The 17,645-nt window shown below is 41.5% G+C and overlaps 1 protein-coding gene across 2 annotated transcripts in view; it reads left to right on the plus strand.

Moving 5' to 3' along the window:
* abat (4-aminobutyrate aminotransferase) overlaps positions 1-17,645 on the plus strand; it is a 163,042-nt gene that overhangs the window by 86,203 nt on the left and 59,194 nt on the right. For both annotated transcript variants that reach the window (XM_048551773.2, XM_048551774.2), the window contains one exon: positions 7,970-8,087. In XM_048551773.2, the coding sequence (XP_048407730.1) occupies positions 7,970-8,087 (118 nt within the window). The remainder of the gene's footprint in view (positions 1-7,969; positions 8,088-17,645) is intronic.

Genomic DNA, 17,645 nt, shown 5'->3' on the forward strand with positions numbered 1-17,645 from the left:
AACACCTTCTTTTTGTGGCTTGGCTGTTCATGATGGATGTTAAGCCAGAAAGAAACCCTAATTCACCATCCACCACCAGTCCCACAAATTAGCTGAGATAACAAGGTGTAGAACTGGATGAACACAGCAGGCCAAGCAGCATCATAAGAGCAGAAAAGCTGACGTTTCTGGCCTAGACCCTTCTTCAAAAAATAGCACAAATACCACAAATTAACTTCCTGCTTTTACCAACCATCACAGTAACTCATGGCTGCAATACCACCAGAAAAGCTGCCACAGAATGATCATTAAGTTCAACAGTCAGAACATTTCCATTTCCATATTCTATTCAAAAGGCAAATGATCCTTCGTGTGTTTGGTATGCCTGTTCTCTCTGTATGTTTTGCCTGTGTTAGTGCTTCTGCACAGCACTAACCCAGTGGCTGCAACATGGCAGCTGCTAAGGTATAGACATTGCAGTGAGTGCTACAGAATGTCCTTGAGCAACTGATTAAGAAAGGACAGGTGAGGTAGATTGAGAAGGAAGACTAGGTATGACTACACGGTCAGCTTTGAAAGCTTTACTTACTCCTGCCACTGACCGTGTCTTCAGTCATGCCCCTTCAATGATAGACATTCCTCCATGAGGAATAAGGATGCATCAGCTTTTCTGTCCCTAACTCCTTAGGTGCTGGTCCCTTGAGTTATGAGGCAACTTCTCCTACTGGAGAGAAAAAAGTAGGTCAATGAGTGTTCTAAATCTGTTTCCATGTGTGTGCAAGATATGAGCTGTAGGTGGGAGACTTAGACCAATAGTAAATGCTAGAGGTTGAGTAGGAAGGAGATAGCAAGTGATGATCTATTCACTGGCCTTGAACAGTAAGTCAGTTCACTTAATATTTGTGGAATGAAATCTGTGCCCTCAGGTTCCTTGTATTGAGCGCAATGTCCGTCTGCTCACATTGTATTTTGCAGTTTGTCTCAAAGATCCCACGGTCCCCTGTGGATAGAAGATATCTCTCTAGCTCCTGCAAGAAGATCTTCAGTACCACCACAGAGAAAATTTGATCACACTGTCGCACTCTTTATCCATCTTCTCCCTGCCCCAATTTATCTTCCTCAGCTCTTCCATCACTTGTGCCAGCGATTGGGCAACATAGAAACAAAGTCTTTTGTTGCCTGTATGGAATATGCAAGGTGGCGTTGGATGAAATTTGTGTGTTAGAGTCGCAGTCAGAACAATCAAAGCAAAAATGCAGTTGCCAATTAGTGGCGGATCTATTCACAATAGTAAATACATAGATTCTGCACCACTGACAGCAGCACAATTTATAAACCAATTCTAATAAAAAGAATGTGAGAGGTGCTTCTTCAGGTAGCAGACTTTGAAAATGTTAAGTCTCATGCTGCCATGAGAACTCATAGTGAATTAATGCGGTGGAACTGAGAAGCATTTTAAGGGAAATCTTTCACTGCACTACCCATGCAGTTTTACCTCAGCAACACATAAACTAATGATGCAGGTTACTACCAGAGATGATGGGAACTGCAGATGCTGGAGAATTCCAAGACAATAAAATGTGAGGCTGGATGAACACAGCAGGCCAAGCAGCATCCCAGCAGCACAAAAGCTGACGTTTCGGGCCTAGACCCTTCATCAGAGAGGTTACTACGGCTGGTTTTGTCTCAATCCCAAACCAGCCTTTCATATAGATCACTCATATGATATTCCTGTTCTTTCATCTGTCAGGGAAAAGTTGTGATAAGGGAATCAGTGTCAACATTTGCTGATAGTTTATTGTCTCTGGCATTCTGGAACCCTTTAGCAATGCTGAAAGTATATCTGCCAACTGCAAAGACCATTCTGGAAATGCAACATCATTGATCAGTGTAGGTCTAAAATGAGAATTAATTTTGACGACCTGAAACCTTTGGCATAACCTGTAGCAGCTAAGAATCCTGCATAATACACAAATGGATTTATATCTGTGGGTGTTTGCCATTAATTTAGAAGCTCCTCTTGAACATGTAGGAGATTTGTTTTGAGTAACTGTGCCGCCCAGAGTGATAAACATTTCTCGTACCCTTTTCACAGCTAATCAAAACCCTCAGTAAACTCTGTCAGCATGGAAGCCCTGATGACTCAGTGTAGCAAAATGGTATCGTACTCGTTGACCTTGAAGAATAAAAAATTATTATTTAAGCTGCAGTCAGTCTCCAACAGATGCAGCTAAAAAGTCAAACTAAGAGTAACAATGACAACTTACAATGACACCCCAAGGCACTACGGTAAAGAATTCTAAATCTGGTATCATAGAATTATAGAATCATACAGTCCAGAAGAGGACCTTAGGCCCATCGAGTCTACACCAACAGAAATCAAACTACTCCAGATCTGTACTGGTTGCACATTCCAATACATGGCCCATAGCTTTAAATGTTATGAGATTTAAGTACTCATCCAGTACTTTTTTAAAGGTTGTGAAGCTTCCTGTCTCAACTACATTCACAGGCAGTACATTTTAAACTACCACCATCCTCTGGATGAGGAAAGGTTTCTGGAAAACCTCCAATCTTGCAACTTAAAATTATGCCCCATGTTACTGACCCTTCAACTGAGGAGAACAGCTGGTTTCCATCTACCCTGAAAATGCCCCATAACTTTATACACTCAACTATGTGTCCTTCAACCTTCTCCATTGCATCAAAAACAACCTAGGCGTATCCAGTCTCTCTTCATAGCTAGACTGCCACATCCCAGGTAAAGTTTTGATGAATCTCCTCTGCACTCTTTCCAGTGCAATCACACCCTCCAATAGTGCAGTGACCAGAACTGCGCTTAGTACTCCAGCTGCAGCCTAATCTTAACCAAAGATCTGGGCAGCTCCAAAATCGTCATCCTCATCTCTTAATATATGTCACAACTGATAAAGGCAAGTATCTTGTGTGCCTTCTTAATCATCCTAATATCCTGCCCTGCTGCTTTCAGGGATCTGTGGACAAACACCACAAGATCCCACTCTATCTCTGAGCTTCAAAGTGTCCTGCTGTTCATTGCTACTCCCTTGTCTTGTTACTTCTTCGAAAGTACACCACCTCAAACAACAGTATCATCTGTTGGAGCAGGACCTGAAGGGCTGTGTGGCCATCTTATTAAAGTGGCCATCTGGGAAACAACGGCACTAAATCTGTATGCAACTGGCTGCTTTGAGGATCAATTGAGTACTGTGTGAGATCTCTCAACCCAAATAATGCAATTTGTGTCAGATCACATCGCTTCATCTCATTTACTTATGACCAGGTCAGTGCTGCAGCTTAAACAGTGGACTTTGCCAGTTCTGATTATCATGGTTATTCCATCTGCCACCAGTCTGCCTATCTATTATCTCTTGCTCACTGTCAACCAACCTTCACTTTACTTATAATCCTTCTGACATTTTCTTCTATATCGTTTATATACATCACATTGATCTCTGTGGTATTCGACTGCACACTGGCCTCTGGTTAACATAAACAGCATTCAATCATCACCTGCTTCCAATCACTAAGCTAGTTTTGGATATAACTTGCCAAGTTACCCTGGATCCATGTGCTTTTACCTTCTTATTCATTCTTTCATATGGGAAAAGCTTTGTTGAAATTCATATAAACAAAAACAACTGCATTACCTTCAGTTATACACCTGGCTACCTCCTTGAAAAACTCAATCAAATATGTTAGGCCTGACCTTCCTCTGACAAAGCCATGTTGACTATCCCTGATCAAACCTAGCAGTGATGTGAGACTCACTGGTCTGTGATACCCTGCTTCATCTGGACCATCCTTTTGAAAAGTGGAGCCACATTACCTGTCCTCCAGTCCTCTGGCACCTCCCTGAGACTAGAGAGGGATTAAAAGTTTGGGTCAGAGCCCCTGTAATTTCCTCCCTTATCTCCCACAGCGGCCTACACTCAGTCACAGAAGACATTGACAATTGATGACCCAAATTCTTGGTCAAAAAAAGTTTCAAACAGTGTCTTAAACTGACAATGGAAGGTAGTGAGGCAGAGATGCTTGGGGAAGGAGTTCTAGAGCTTAGGGCTGAATTTTACCAAAAATCACCTAAATGTTAATTTTGGGGAGCTTCATGGAGGGTTACTCCCTGTGAACTCCAACGGGTTATCTTACACCATTCTCTGCTGCACCATGTCTCTGTGACACTGCACTGACCCTCTCATGTGGGGGCAGTACCAGAACCTAATGATGTGACACTCTCAAAGCAGTGTTTGTACAGACCACAGCAGCCTGCATCTTGGGAAAGCCAGCCATGTTGGCAATGTCAACATAATCACAAAGTTAGCAAGGTGTAGGGCGGCACAGTGGTTAGCACTGCAGCCCCACAGTACCAGGGACCGGGTTCGATTCCAGCCTTGGGTGACTGTCTGTGTGGAGTTTGCACATTCTCCCTGTGTTTGTGTGGGTTTCCTCCAGTTACCTCCCACAGTCCAAAGATGTGCAGGCTAGATGGATTGGCCATGCTAAATTGCCCGTAGTGTTCGGGGGTGTGTGGGTTATAGGGGGATGGGTCTGGGTGGAATGCTTCAAGGGGCAGTGTGGACTTGTTAGGCCAAAGAGCCTGTTCCCACACTGTAGGGAATCTAATCTAATCTGTCCCATCCATGTGTAGAGTTGGATGAACACAGCAAGCCGAGCAGGAAAGCTGATGTTTCAGGCCTAGACCCTTTTCTGAAGCTTTCCTGCTCCTCTGATGCTGCTTGGTCGGTTGTGTTGATCCAGCTCTACACTTTGCTATCTCAGATTCTCCAGCATCTGCAGTTCCTACTATCTCAAACAAACACAAAAGTTGTTGGAAAGGCTCAACAGGTCTGGCAGCGTATGTGAAGGATAAAACAGAGTTAACGTTTCGGGTCCGGTGACCCTTTGTCAGAACTGGCAAAGTCCATTGTTTAAGCTGCAGCACTGACCTGGTCATAAGTAAATGAGATGAAGCGATGTGATCTGACACAAATTGCATTATTTGGGTTTAGAGATCTCACACAGTACTCAATTCATCCTTGAAGCAGCCAGTTGCATACAGATTTAGTGCCGTTGTTTCCCAGATGGCCACTTTAATAAAATGGCCACACAGCCCTTCAGGTCCTGCTCCAACAGATGATACTGTTGTTTGACGATATCCTGGGTCATCCTCCGTACGCAGCAGAAGCAGGGAGACTCGGAGCCCCATGTACCACCTCAGCACTTTGAGGGTCTTCTGCTGTGACTTGCTCATTTGGAGACTGTTCAGGTACCATTGGAGGTTTCTGCTGGCCCTCGTCTATCTGGTGCTTTTGTTCATCCTCGGTTCCTTTGCATCTTCAGTGCACTGTTGCCTCGTGATGATAACCCTGTGAGTGGATCTACTGGTCATGGTGCAAGTGAACCTGTGTGGGGAATATCAGAAACAGAACCTGTTCTGAGTAATTTGGGAAGTCAGCATTCATGTCCAACATGAGGGACAGTTAAACATTGTACTCTATTCAGTGTGATGTGGAGGACCGTGATGAGGAGAGCCATGGCATGTGGCACATGACATGTGCATTTGGATTTTTGACATAGTGAACCTATTCTGACAGATCTAGCGCAAGCCATGGCTCACAAATACAGTAGGAAATTGTAAGAACATTAGGATTACAGAAACCTTGTCACCACCCCCTGCCCCAGCATCACCCAAGAAATGTAGCATCACATAGAAGATTTATACTTATTATAGTTCGAGGTGAGAGGAAATCAGGCATCTCGCCCAAGACCTCCTATAGACATTGGATGATTATTTGGATATAAATAATTCACAATAGTAAAGGGAAAAAGCAGGAGATTGCCAATGATGTTCATTTGAAGATATAGTAGAGTCACAACAGACCAAATAGCCTCTCTCTGCACCAAAGCACTTCTTTGCTCCTATGATTCAGTGAAAGGTGTCAATGTTTGCTTGAAACTGCAGCATTAAAATGGATGACTATATTCCAAGTAAGTTCAAAATGTGCAATCATGGTGTGATGAGGCAGGTGCATGAGTGATTTCAACCTGTGAGGTAGGGGAGGGGCAGTAGTTGCCATCCTGGGTCATGAGGTATCAGGAACTGATGGTCAAGGTGAATGCCCAGAGGAGTGAGTGGTGAGTTGGAGCCACCGGGTGTCTGCTTTGACTTCCATGTCACAAATCAACATTGTCTGATTTCTCTCCACCACATGGGACAATAGCAACTGTATACAAAAGAGGTTTTAATAGGTTTTATTGAGATATAAATGCATGTAGACCTCCTGTCACTCACTCGTGAGATTCACATCTCGCCATTCAAAACTTCTGTAGGAAATGGAGCATTTTTTCTCAATATCAAGAATCTAATTTTAATGATTTTCCCATATTTTATCAGTAAATTGACCACTGCCGTGACATTTGGAGGCTGGGGAAATTCGAGTCTTAATGTCCAGGCAGCTAAAAGTATGGTCATAAATGGTGGAGCATTTAAAATTGGAAATGTTGAAGAAGTAAGAATTAGAGGAATACAGGTATCACAGAGGATCATGGAACTGGAGAAAATTACAGATATAGCAAAGGACAAATTCAAGGAGGGGTTTGAAACAAGAGAGCCTTAAAATTATGACTTTGCTTAACTGGGAGCTACTCATTTGGAAGAGCACATGGGGAAAGGTAACGGCTCTCATGTTCTAAGCAAATTTGGAAAGAGCCTAGAACCCAGACAAAGATTTTTTAAAAATCAGGGCTGAGGAGGTAGTCTCTGGGCTTGAGCTTCAGAAGAAACTCAATCTAGTGGGCTGTGGGAGACAGTGGCGGAGCCATAATTACTCGTAATCCACAACCCCAGGTTAATGTTCAATGCACATGCCTTTGAATGCTAGAACCACAGATATTGAAATTTCATTTCAAATGGTGTCCGGAATTAAGTGCTCGACAAAAAGTAACCGTTTTTGAATATTGCAAAACCCCATTTGGTTCACTGAAGTTCTTCAGGGAAAGAAATCTACCGCCTTCCCTGCACTGATTTACATATGACACCAGACCACCAGCAATGTAGTTCATTCTTAACTGCCCCTCAGGCAGTTAGGGAAGAGCAAAAATGGTGACCCAGCCAGAGATGGCCTAAACTACAAACAGGCAAAGAAAACAAAGGAAAAAAATGACAGCTGATTGGATGGCCTCGAGTCTTGTGAGAAAGATATTAATGAATTTCCTGCACTGGTTGGAAATGGGCCTGAAGGGGTCTAGGAGGGCTGTTGGGTAATTTGCGTGCCTTTGCCAAATCTGAGTGATTACATTAATTGCTTGCCAAATCCACTCAGATCTGGTTCCAAGAGGAGTGGCAATGAGAGGCATACTAAGGGATTGATCAGGTTGATAGAGAGAAATGGTTTCTCCGGAACTGAGGAATTAGAGGGAATGGTAAGGGTGTGGATGAATAGATCAGTAGTTGCCAAAAAAGCTTGGTAAGTGAAGGATCAAAGACTACAGAGTTAGTGATCTTTCAATGAAAAGCTGTCAGTTATTTTCATCTCATGTAATGTGCTATTTCTTTACCTCCTCTAGAAATGTTCTGCAAGAAACACCTAACTTTCCTCAGATGCACCATTTGATGTCTCAGTTGCCAGTAAAACCATTACTGCGTGTAGTTTATAGCTAAGGGGTTGGTCAGCTCAGTTGATTGGACAGCTAATTTGAGCAATGCCAACAGCACGGGTTCAATTCCTGTACTCTTCCGGGGTCACCATGAAGGTGCTACCTTCTCAACCCAACCCCTTGCCTGGGGCATGGGGACCCTCAGGCTAAAGTCACTACGAGTTCTTTCTCTGTGTGTCTGTTATTTTAGCTATTTTTTAAAATTAAAATAATAAATTAAAGTACAATTAAATTTTAGTAAATTTATAAAAGGACTATGGCTACTTTACCCTTTATAACTGCACTAAACCCAACCTTCCTGTTTTGCTCTCTTCAGAATGTAGGTGCTGTGAATTTCTTTTGTGACTATGAGGAAAGCCGGGGAAATTACTTGGTGGACGTTGATGGCAACAGGATGCTTGACCTTTACACCCAAATCTCTTCAATCCCCATTGGTAAGGGCTACACTTTATACTACATTCAACAGAAGAGGTATTTTTAAACGTGGTACTTGTCCTGCATTTCATTCCTTAGGTAAATGTCTTCAAGTAAAACATCATTATTCACAGAAATCAAAAATGTGCAAATTTGCGGGGAATTAAATGTATGATTTACTTGTAGCAACTGTTGAAACTTCCATGCGCTGTCCTTCTGTCATTGGAACATTATTGATATTCCCAAATGTGCTGAATTGTCCTTAAGGGATTATGACTATGAGAAATCGTGGTGATTTTCTGATTAACTACTGCCAGTACCCCTTCGGGTGTCCGTTGGTATCGGTGTGTAGACTATACTGTTATAGAAGGCAGCTATGGGACGCTGGGGCTAAAGTGTTTCTCATTTGTATTTCATTTTTTTGCCCTTCTACTCCACACAGCACCATTGTTAGAATTGCTGTCCCAGCCAAATCATTGGCTAATTAATGTTAATCTGTGTCTTAAATGCTCTCATAGATCATTGGTCACCTACCATGATCTCCCTCTACTCTTCCAAACAAAGATGTGGAGATGTTGGTGTTGGACTGGGGTGGACAAGATCAGAAATCGCTCAACACCAGGTTATAGTTTTCTCAGGACCATGACCTGAAAGGGATTCAGGGATTTATATATATATATATATATATATATATTAATCAATTAAAACCTTCTAACTCATTAAAAATTTAACAGCCTCTTAGGTTTGTTTAATACATGCTCAAAGGTGTGAACCTTTGATCTTTTACTTATAAGTTCTGCCCCTGATATCACCTCTCTCTCTAACACCTGAAGAAGGACTGAGGCTCCAAAAGCTTGTGTTTTCAAATAAACCTGTTAGACTATAACCTGGTGTCATGTGATTTAAAAGTAAAGTTCCCTTTACACCATTGTCATCAAACATTCCCTGGACAGCACAGGGTTACTGTCGGGACATTTTCCTTGACCTAGGACAAAGACACAGGAGGTGGGCAGGATTCAGGGAAATGAAAGATGTTTATTCAAGCAGAAACCAGTTTATGCAGGCAGATGGCCAAAGGATCTTTCCCGATTCTGGCTTCAGAAAATGGATCAATGACACACCCTCTGCTTTTGCAAAGAAACACAGCATTCTTATACATTTTATTTTACAGTAATCAAATACAATGTAGTCATCGCCCTTCCCCTTAATTCAAACACCCAATCATGTGGGATACCTAATCAGTGATGGGCACTTCCATGGACAGCCCCAGATTCCCATAATCTTATGGTATTAGCTTGACATTGTAATCACTAGGCCTTGGGATCTTCCTATGTATCCTATTTATTCACGTTCCAGAAGTTTAATTGCTACACTTTGGGCTTTTATCAGGCTTGTTTATCTGAAAAGATAAACAGCTCAAAGCCTATTGCCTGTTGTACTTTGGCACTGCCTTTTATCACATTCAGTTTCTCATTTCATTTTCCAAATTACATAATATAAAAATAAAAAGTCAGTTAGTTTTAACTAATTGCTGTAGGTTAACTTCTGTTGTAAAATTAATTACAATGTAATATTAAGCAACTACTTTTACTATCAGCATTTGGTATTTATGGTTTGTGATCAATTTATCTCGCTCAGGGTAAAAGAGAAGTTGTTTTGTAAGGTGAGGTAATCTTTACATCTACGTTTAAATTTTTCTAAAGCTTTTATGACATTCTGGTTATGTACTGAAGCCAATTTCTAAGATTAGAACATTTTTAGCTAAAAACTATTTAATGTTGCTGGTAGTTTCAAAGATGCAACTAATTTAATACAAAAAAGCATTAGCTGTTGTCCTTGCAGCTGCGTCCCTACTGTAGCACCTGACATTATTCATTTACTGGGATAATCATCCTTTCACTAGTAAAGCTGGAATTGGTCATTTATCTGTCCTCAGGCATCATTTTATCAGAACTGTCTCGGATGGGAACATACAGCGTTCCTTTACTGAACTTCTAGCAGTTCTGTTCAAAGGTATCATTGTATTTCACTGTGAGCAGGTTACTTAGTTTTGCTTAGTTTCTGTCTGCCATCTTGTGAGCAAGCATGGGCTGCTTAGTGTATTCAGGTACAAGTCACCTTACATGGCCAGGAACAGGTCACCACTAAAGTTACATACAGAGTAAAGCTCCTACTACTCTTTGAACTAAAAGTAAACTGAAAGTAAAGTTCCCTTACTCTTACTAAAACAGGAACTTGTGCTGGGACACTGTTTGAAATCGAACACAAATTAATAGTCAAACACAAACTTAGTGAATGAAATAAAAACATCCTAAGCTGGAATATTGTTGTCTTGAATGATGTTGCACACTAGAGCGCACTTAAGAGTCTGGAATCGTGTAGGTCACACCAGGTAACCTTGGTTCTTCCCCTAAAGAACATTAGTAAAACAGCTGGCTCTACCCCAACTATTGGCAATGATTGCATGGTCATCATTAGACTCTTAATTCCAGATTTATTATTGAATTGAAATTCCATCAACCACCATGATAAGGTTTGAACACAGGTCTCCAGAACATTACCTGAGTTTCTGCATTAGCAACCGAGGAATAATACCACAAGGCCAGCACATCTGCTGCATTTGTTGTAGGTCTCAAATGAGCCTGTCAATGAACACCACCAAGTGACCATCACAGCAGCTGGGAGCAGGATACAGTCTTCTTTTTCCCACACCATTTGGATTATACAGTGTATTTCTGAATATACCCTCGCTTAGTTATTGTAATTGCCAATGATAGAGGAGGAATAAAAGAATGATCAAATCTAGTAACAAACCCTGAAGTGGTGAGTATCCCACTATGACTAATCACTAGCTGTGAAAAGTCAAATGATGCTGCCTCCTGAGATAGTTATGATCAGAGTTAGCAGCCCTAATGCAAATACTAAATCCGATGGCAGATCAAGAAACATTCTTATCCAAAACCACATTTCAATATGTGTTTACCAAAACTGAGAATATTTAAATAATTCAAATCCAACCATTTCTTCCCACTTACTGCTTGGTTAAAACACTCAAATTCTTCATTGGAGTCAATTCTGTTTTTATTTAGAGAATGCAAATCTCTGAGACCAAGTGAAAAAGGTCTGTGTAGTATTACATGTTATTGTTGTGTCTTTCCGCAAATCTATGAAGGGTTTGTACTGAGTTCCCATTGGTGGAGCGTTCGCTGTGCAGAGGCCCTGGGATTTCTGTACCAGTTGAATATGAATGTTATCATGGGGTTTTTCTCATTCTCATGGAAATCTGTCCAACCTTTGGGAAGGAAATCTGTTTTCACACCAATGTCACACAGTGCCCACAAGAGACAGATAACATTAATTTTTACACATCAAAGTGGACCATATTAAGTTCATGAATTTTGAATTTCTTAAGGGATCCTTTATTCAATTCTTCATCGGTCAACCTAAGCAGCACCATCAGCTTGTAACTACCCATAAAAATCAGTATTGTTGAGTCTGTCATTCTTTTGCAAATGAACAAAATAACTGATTAAATTCAAGTCTCAAATAAAAATCATAATATAATAAATTTCTACACCATCTCCAATCCTCCAGAAGAAAATACTGTGGGCAGAATCATATCCCCAGTGGATTATGGTAAGACATGTGGTAGGATTGAGTGAGACAGCCGCTTTGCTCAAACTCATGAGATTCTTGCTTAGGGAGAGGCGGATTCCCAGTTGAGACTTGTTAACAGCCCCCACACATCACAGGCTGCAATCTTACCAAACCTGCCATACATAACAGCCAATAGGAAAACTTGACGTGGAAACCAGTGAGACGCATTAGGTGGGAGAGAGGAAATGAAAGGTTTTGTGCAGGCTTGTTGACATTTATGTACATACTTTGACTTTTTCATAAAGACTTCCTTATCCATGAGCATGTCAACAAATTTGCTTGTTGCCTGGAACACAGGGTCTGGGCATGTACCTCCTATCCGATTGCTAATGGCCTGGGGTGTTTATCCCCCACTCATCTGTGCAACTGTGCATGTAAGTTCTTCAGCAGGCTCCCATCCAGCACTCCCTTCACCTGTTGAGCCCACTGAAATTTTGGTATCACCACCCTGGGGTGTCTCAGCCTTGCTGAGGGATCTGCCATGCCCTGAATGGTCTCTTCCTCTTGAAAAAGGTTGAGGAGGTCTCTACCGGGGGAGATGTTTGCCCCTTGGCCCATATCCATGGTGCACTGGCTAACTGAGAACTGCAAAAGGCAGAAAGTGTCACAGCCAGTGGTTAGAGGTGGTACTCATTGCAGCTCACTGAGTACCTGCTGAAATTCAGCAGCTGTACGTACTCCGTGTCAGGGACCTGGAAGTCAGCGCACCTCCACAAGTCCTGTTCCAGTCTTTTCCAGCCAGGGCAATTATCCTGTCTTCATGGGGGAAAGGACTATAGCATTGGAACCCTCCCACCAGTTCATCTTCATTCATCATGTTACTGGAACATCGTAAAGGGCTGAAAATTGGAAAGTGAGTCATTCTGCATTCTGTGCAATGCTGATGGCATAAATTTTGTGTTTGAAATGAGCAGAGATGTCTCATCTATTAGTGTTGTTATACGTCAGGCAAAGGTGTACAGGTGTTTGAGAGAGTGAACGGGCAGTGTGGCAGATTGGGGGCTAAGGGAATTGAGTGAGGAAAAAAATTACATGCAACAGTGAAGATGTCAGACCAGAAGCCTTGGTAGGATTCAAGTACAGCAGCAGAAAAAGACAGTGAATGTGAGGTAGCACACAGCTGGGTACAGCACTTACCATTGTGGCACAGAAAAGGTCATTGACGTTCTTTCGGCAGTGCTGTTTGGTCCTCTAAATGCAGGGCGGGGCACTGATATCAGATCAGGCAAACGTCTTGCAGTGGTGCATTCTGTCCTGCAGGGAGAGGGCAGTCCTCCTGAGTACCATCCCATCAACCAGGACTTCCAGGTCTCTGTCAGAGAAACTCAGAGCCACCTCCCCCTAGCCATTCACTGACAGGCCACATGCCAGAGCTCCTTGTGGTGTGGACTCTTAAACACAGTGCACCTACAAGGAATACAGGTGTCTTGATGGATATGCAGTGAGTGGAAAGCTCTTCTTGGAAGAGTGCGCAGTAAGGGATACTCAGCATCAGATCAGCAACAGCAACTAAAGTGATGAGTTTGGTAAGATAGGACAAGAAAACTCTCCCAGCCTCACTCCTCCAAATCTGACAAGGTTTTCACTGAGCCAAAATAAAATTAAGGTTCCACCCCATGTCAAAAGATTATCATTTCAGAGTCCTAAAATTTTGTGTCATTAGCACTGCACAATGACTCATTTTTAATTTTGTGTAGATAACTGGAATCCTGCCAGAATGCCCCCTCCCTTCAACCTGAATAACTTACGTAACTTAAATAATTATGTAATAATTTAATAACTTGAATAATATAAAAATCAGGGGATATTTCTTTGATCTTGAAGTTTAGATCTTTCTGTCCACTAACTTGCACTCAAAATGTTTTATACCCCATAGTTCTCTGTTTTTTGCCATTATGCAGTGTGCAGTAGATAAGATAGTCACCCAGAAACTGAAGAGTGTTCAGCAGATGTTTGGACAAATCAGGCAGCATCATCATGTGATCGATCTGATGGAATTCTAAACAAAAATTTCCGCTACAAAAAGCACACATCTGGCTCAAGCTAAAAATAGGATTTCTTTATTCGAGCTGACAAACTAAAAGTCAAATTCATTTGTTTTCAGTCCTGATTATTTGAGGAGTGTGAACTGTGCAGTCTCTTAATGCAATGTAAACTACGTTGATTGATAAGCAGCATCTTGAATTTAATATTCTCATCAGTTTGCAAATCCTTCCAATGCCTCACCACACTCTATTTCTGAAACCTTTTCCAATTCCAGTGATATCTTCACCACTACGGGATATCTGCAGTCCTCCATTTCTATCTTTGTCAGAGGTTAGCTGTAATTTTACTGTGTGTAAAAATGCCCAGTTTAGTTCACTCAGGATAAAATCAATATCATTTCATATAACCTTGTAAGCAACATACACGGATGATAAAGAACATTGTGCAAACATGTTAACTGTTATATGTTTTTAAAATGAACTCCACATTTTTTTTATTCACTCGTGGGACATGGGTGTTGCTGGCTAGCCATCAATTATTGCCGATCCCTAGTTTTCCTTGAGAAGTTGGTGGTGAGCTGCCTTCTTCAACCACTACAGTCCACATGCTGTAGAAGGACCCACAATGCCATTCGTGGACATTCCAGAATTTTGACCCAGCGACACTGAAGGAACACCAAGTCAGGATGGTGAGTAGCTTTGAGAGGAACTTGCAGGTGGTGATGTTGCTGTGTATCTGCTGTCCTTCTAATTGGAAGTGGTCATGGGTTTGGAAGGTGCTGTCTAGGGATCTTTAGTGAATTTCTGCAGTGGATCTTGTAGACAGTACACACTTCTGCTACTGAGTACTGGTGGTGGAGGGAATGGATGCTTGTGAATGTGGTGCCAATCAATTGGACTGTTAAGCTTCTGAAGTTTTGTTAGTGCTCATCCAAGCAAGTGGGAAGTATTCTATCACACTCCTGATTTGTGCCTTGTAGATGGTGTACAGACTTTGGGAAGTCAGAAGATAAGTTATTCGCTACAGTAATCCTAGACTGTGACTTGCTCTTGTAGCCGTTGTGTTTAAGTGATGACTTTAGTTGAGTTTCCGGTCAGCGTTAACCCAAGGATGTTGATAGTAGGGGATTCAGTGATAGTAAAACCATTGAATGTCAAGGGCAGTGATTAGATTGTTTCTCATCAGAGATGGTCATTGTTTGGCATTTGTGTGATGCAAAAGTTACCTGCCAGTTGGATATTGTCCAGATCTTGCTGCATTTGAACATGGACTGGTTCAGTATCTGAAGAGTCATGAACGGTGCTGAACATTGTGCAATCGTCAGTGAACATCCCCACTTCTGACCTTATGATGGAGGGAAGGTCATCGAAGCAGCTGATTATGCTTGGGGCTAGGACACTAGCCTAAGAACACCTGCAGAAATGTCCTTGAGCTGAAATGACTGGCCTTCAACAATCACAACCATCTTTCTTTGTGCCAAGTATGACTCCAACCATTGGAGAGTTTGGCCCATGACATTCATTGATTCCAGTTTTGCTTTGGCTCCTTTGTGCCACTCTCGGTCATTGTAGACTCGGCATCAAGGGCTGTCACTCTTGCCTCACATCTGGAATTTAGCTGTTTTGTCCATATTTGAACCAAGGCTGTAATGAGGTCAGGACCTGAGTGGCCCTGGTGGAACCCAAACTGCACATCATTTAGCAAAAAATCTCACTAGTCCAGTGGGTAAATTCAGATGTGATGTGTTATTGAGCCAGAATTCCAGCATTGTTCCTTGGTCATCAGACTTGTCAAATGATCTCAACTGTGCTAACAGACTGCAAAATCTGGCTGGAGTGCCAGTGTGCTGTATGGTGAAAATCTGCTTCGATTCTAGCATTTACCTATTATTTATATACTGTCTGCAAGTACATGTGTGTGGATATAGGATCAAGGATTTTTGAATTCTTGCATTTTCCTTTAAAAACTAAAATAACGGGATGGATACTGGAAGCTTGTAACATTCTTATGGAACTTAGACTAACTGAATCTTACAGGTGATGCTTCTGGATTTTTATGTAATTTTATTCTGCAGGGAATGTTTTCAATGTTTAGAGCATAATAGTTCCAGTTTGATGGAATGTTAAACAGAAAATATCATCAGTGAACAAGTTGGCAACAACAATAAAAATAAAATCGCTCGCGCATCACAACTCAATGAGAGATGACACAGTACACTGCACCAGAAGAAAAACACAGGACAGATCAGTGACTAGCATTAGGCTGGACCACAGAAAGGAAAACAGCATTGATAGACAAATGTTAGGCCTGTGGCAAGGTTTAATATAGGTATTCAGCCCCGACATGATAAAGTATGGCAGGCTTATTGATAGATAATGTAACAAGCACTTTGTGTACAGTTTGGAGTTTAGTCATTGGTGGACTTATTCTGTTTCATCATGTTCAGTTTCTAACTACTACAGACTAAAACTAAATTAAATAGAATAACTTACTGTACTGTCATTTTTCCCACTGATAAAGCACTTTGTACTTTTCACAGTCATAATTAGCTGGCAAAATGAAGCAGTTGTAAATGTGATTCTTATCTTTGCAACTTATTGGCTTCACAAATATTACTCAACCAAGATGAAATTTCCTTCAGGCTGTCAGATTTGCCTGATTTTCTTCTCTGGAGTTATGTCAAACATTAGCCGTGATACCATTGAATGACAGGCTCCAGCTGCCCATCTCAAAAGTGGAACTTGCTAACTGAGGATGAAATAGACTGAATTATGCAGCTGAGTGAAATGATTGGATAAGATGTATTGCCAAACACAGTTGCTGAACACCCCAGTATGAGGTTGATGCGCAGTGTTGCAGCATTATACCTCCAGTTGTAGCGCAGTACTTTACATCAGGAGGAAAGGTGGTCAGGATCCTCGCTTAAACGATGTGAATTAGGAGAAGTATATCCTTTCAGTAATATTCAATAAGATCATAGCTGATCTGTTTGTATTTTGAATTCTAAACTCCCATCCACATTAAATAACTTTTGACTCCCTCTCGTAACAAGACTCTGTGACAATAATATAAAACAAAGACTGGCAGATGCTGGAGACCTGAATCCTGTCTACCTCAGCCATAAAGATATTCAGTGACATCTTCGCCATCTTCTAAAGTCACGCAATCCTACGTTAAAATATTGTCTACATCTCCTTTCTAAAAGAGAGACCCCTAATATTTAACGAGTGCCCCCCCCCCCAACCTCTTTCTGCACTGATCACCTTATCAAGACCAGTCAGGATCTGACTTGTTTCAATAGGTTCACCCCTCCTTCTTCTGAACTCCAGTCGAAACAAATCCAGCCGGTCCAACTTCTTCTCATATTACAACCCGTTCATTCCAGGTGTTAATCAAGCAAACCTCCTCTGACTCCAATGCATTTACATCTTACCTGAATTGAGGAGATCAAAGCTGCACTCAGTATTCAAGATGTGTTCTTACCAATGCTACATATAACTGAAGCATAAAATCATTACGTTTCTGACAAGGGATGGTATTCCATTAGCCTTCTGAATTATTTGCTGCATACCAGCTTTTTGTGAATCATTCACCGGAACACCAAGATCCCCATGCAATTCAGAATTTTGCAGTCATTCTTGTTTTTTATTCTTGCCAAAGTGAATAACTTCAGATTTTCCCACATTGTACTCCATCTTCTAGACTTTTACCCACTCACTCAATCTATCCATATGTTTCTCCATCCTTCTTATGTCCTCTTCAAAACATACTTTCTGATCAATCTTTGTGTTAAGTGCAAATTTAGCCACAATAGCTTCATTCCCCTCATTCAATAATTGATATAAATTGGAACAAACTGAGGCCCAACATTGACTTCTGTAGGACTCCATTTGACACATTCTGCCAATCAGAAAAAGACTCATTTATGCATAATC

Source organism: Stegostoma tigrinum, chromosome 23, assembly GCF_030684315.1.
Source record: "Stegostoma tigrinum isolate sSteTig4 chromosome 23, sSteTig4.hap1, whole genome shotgun sequence".
Classification (NCBI taxonomy): Eukaryota; Metazoa; Chordata; class Chondrichthyes; order Orectolobiformes; family Stegostomatidae; genus Stegostoma; species Stegostoma tigrinum.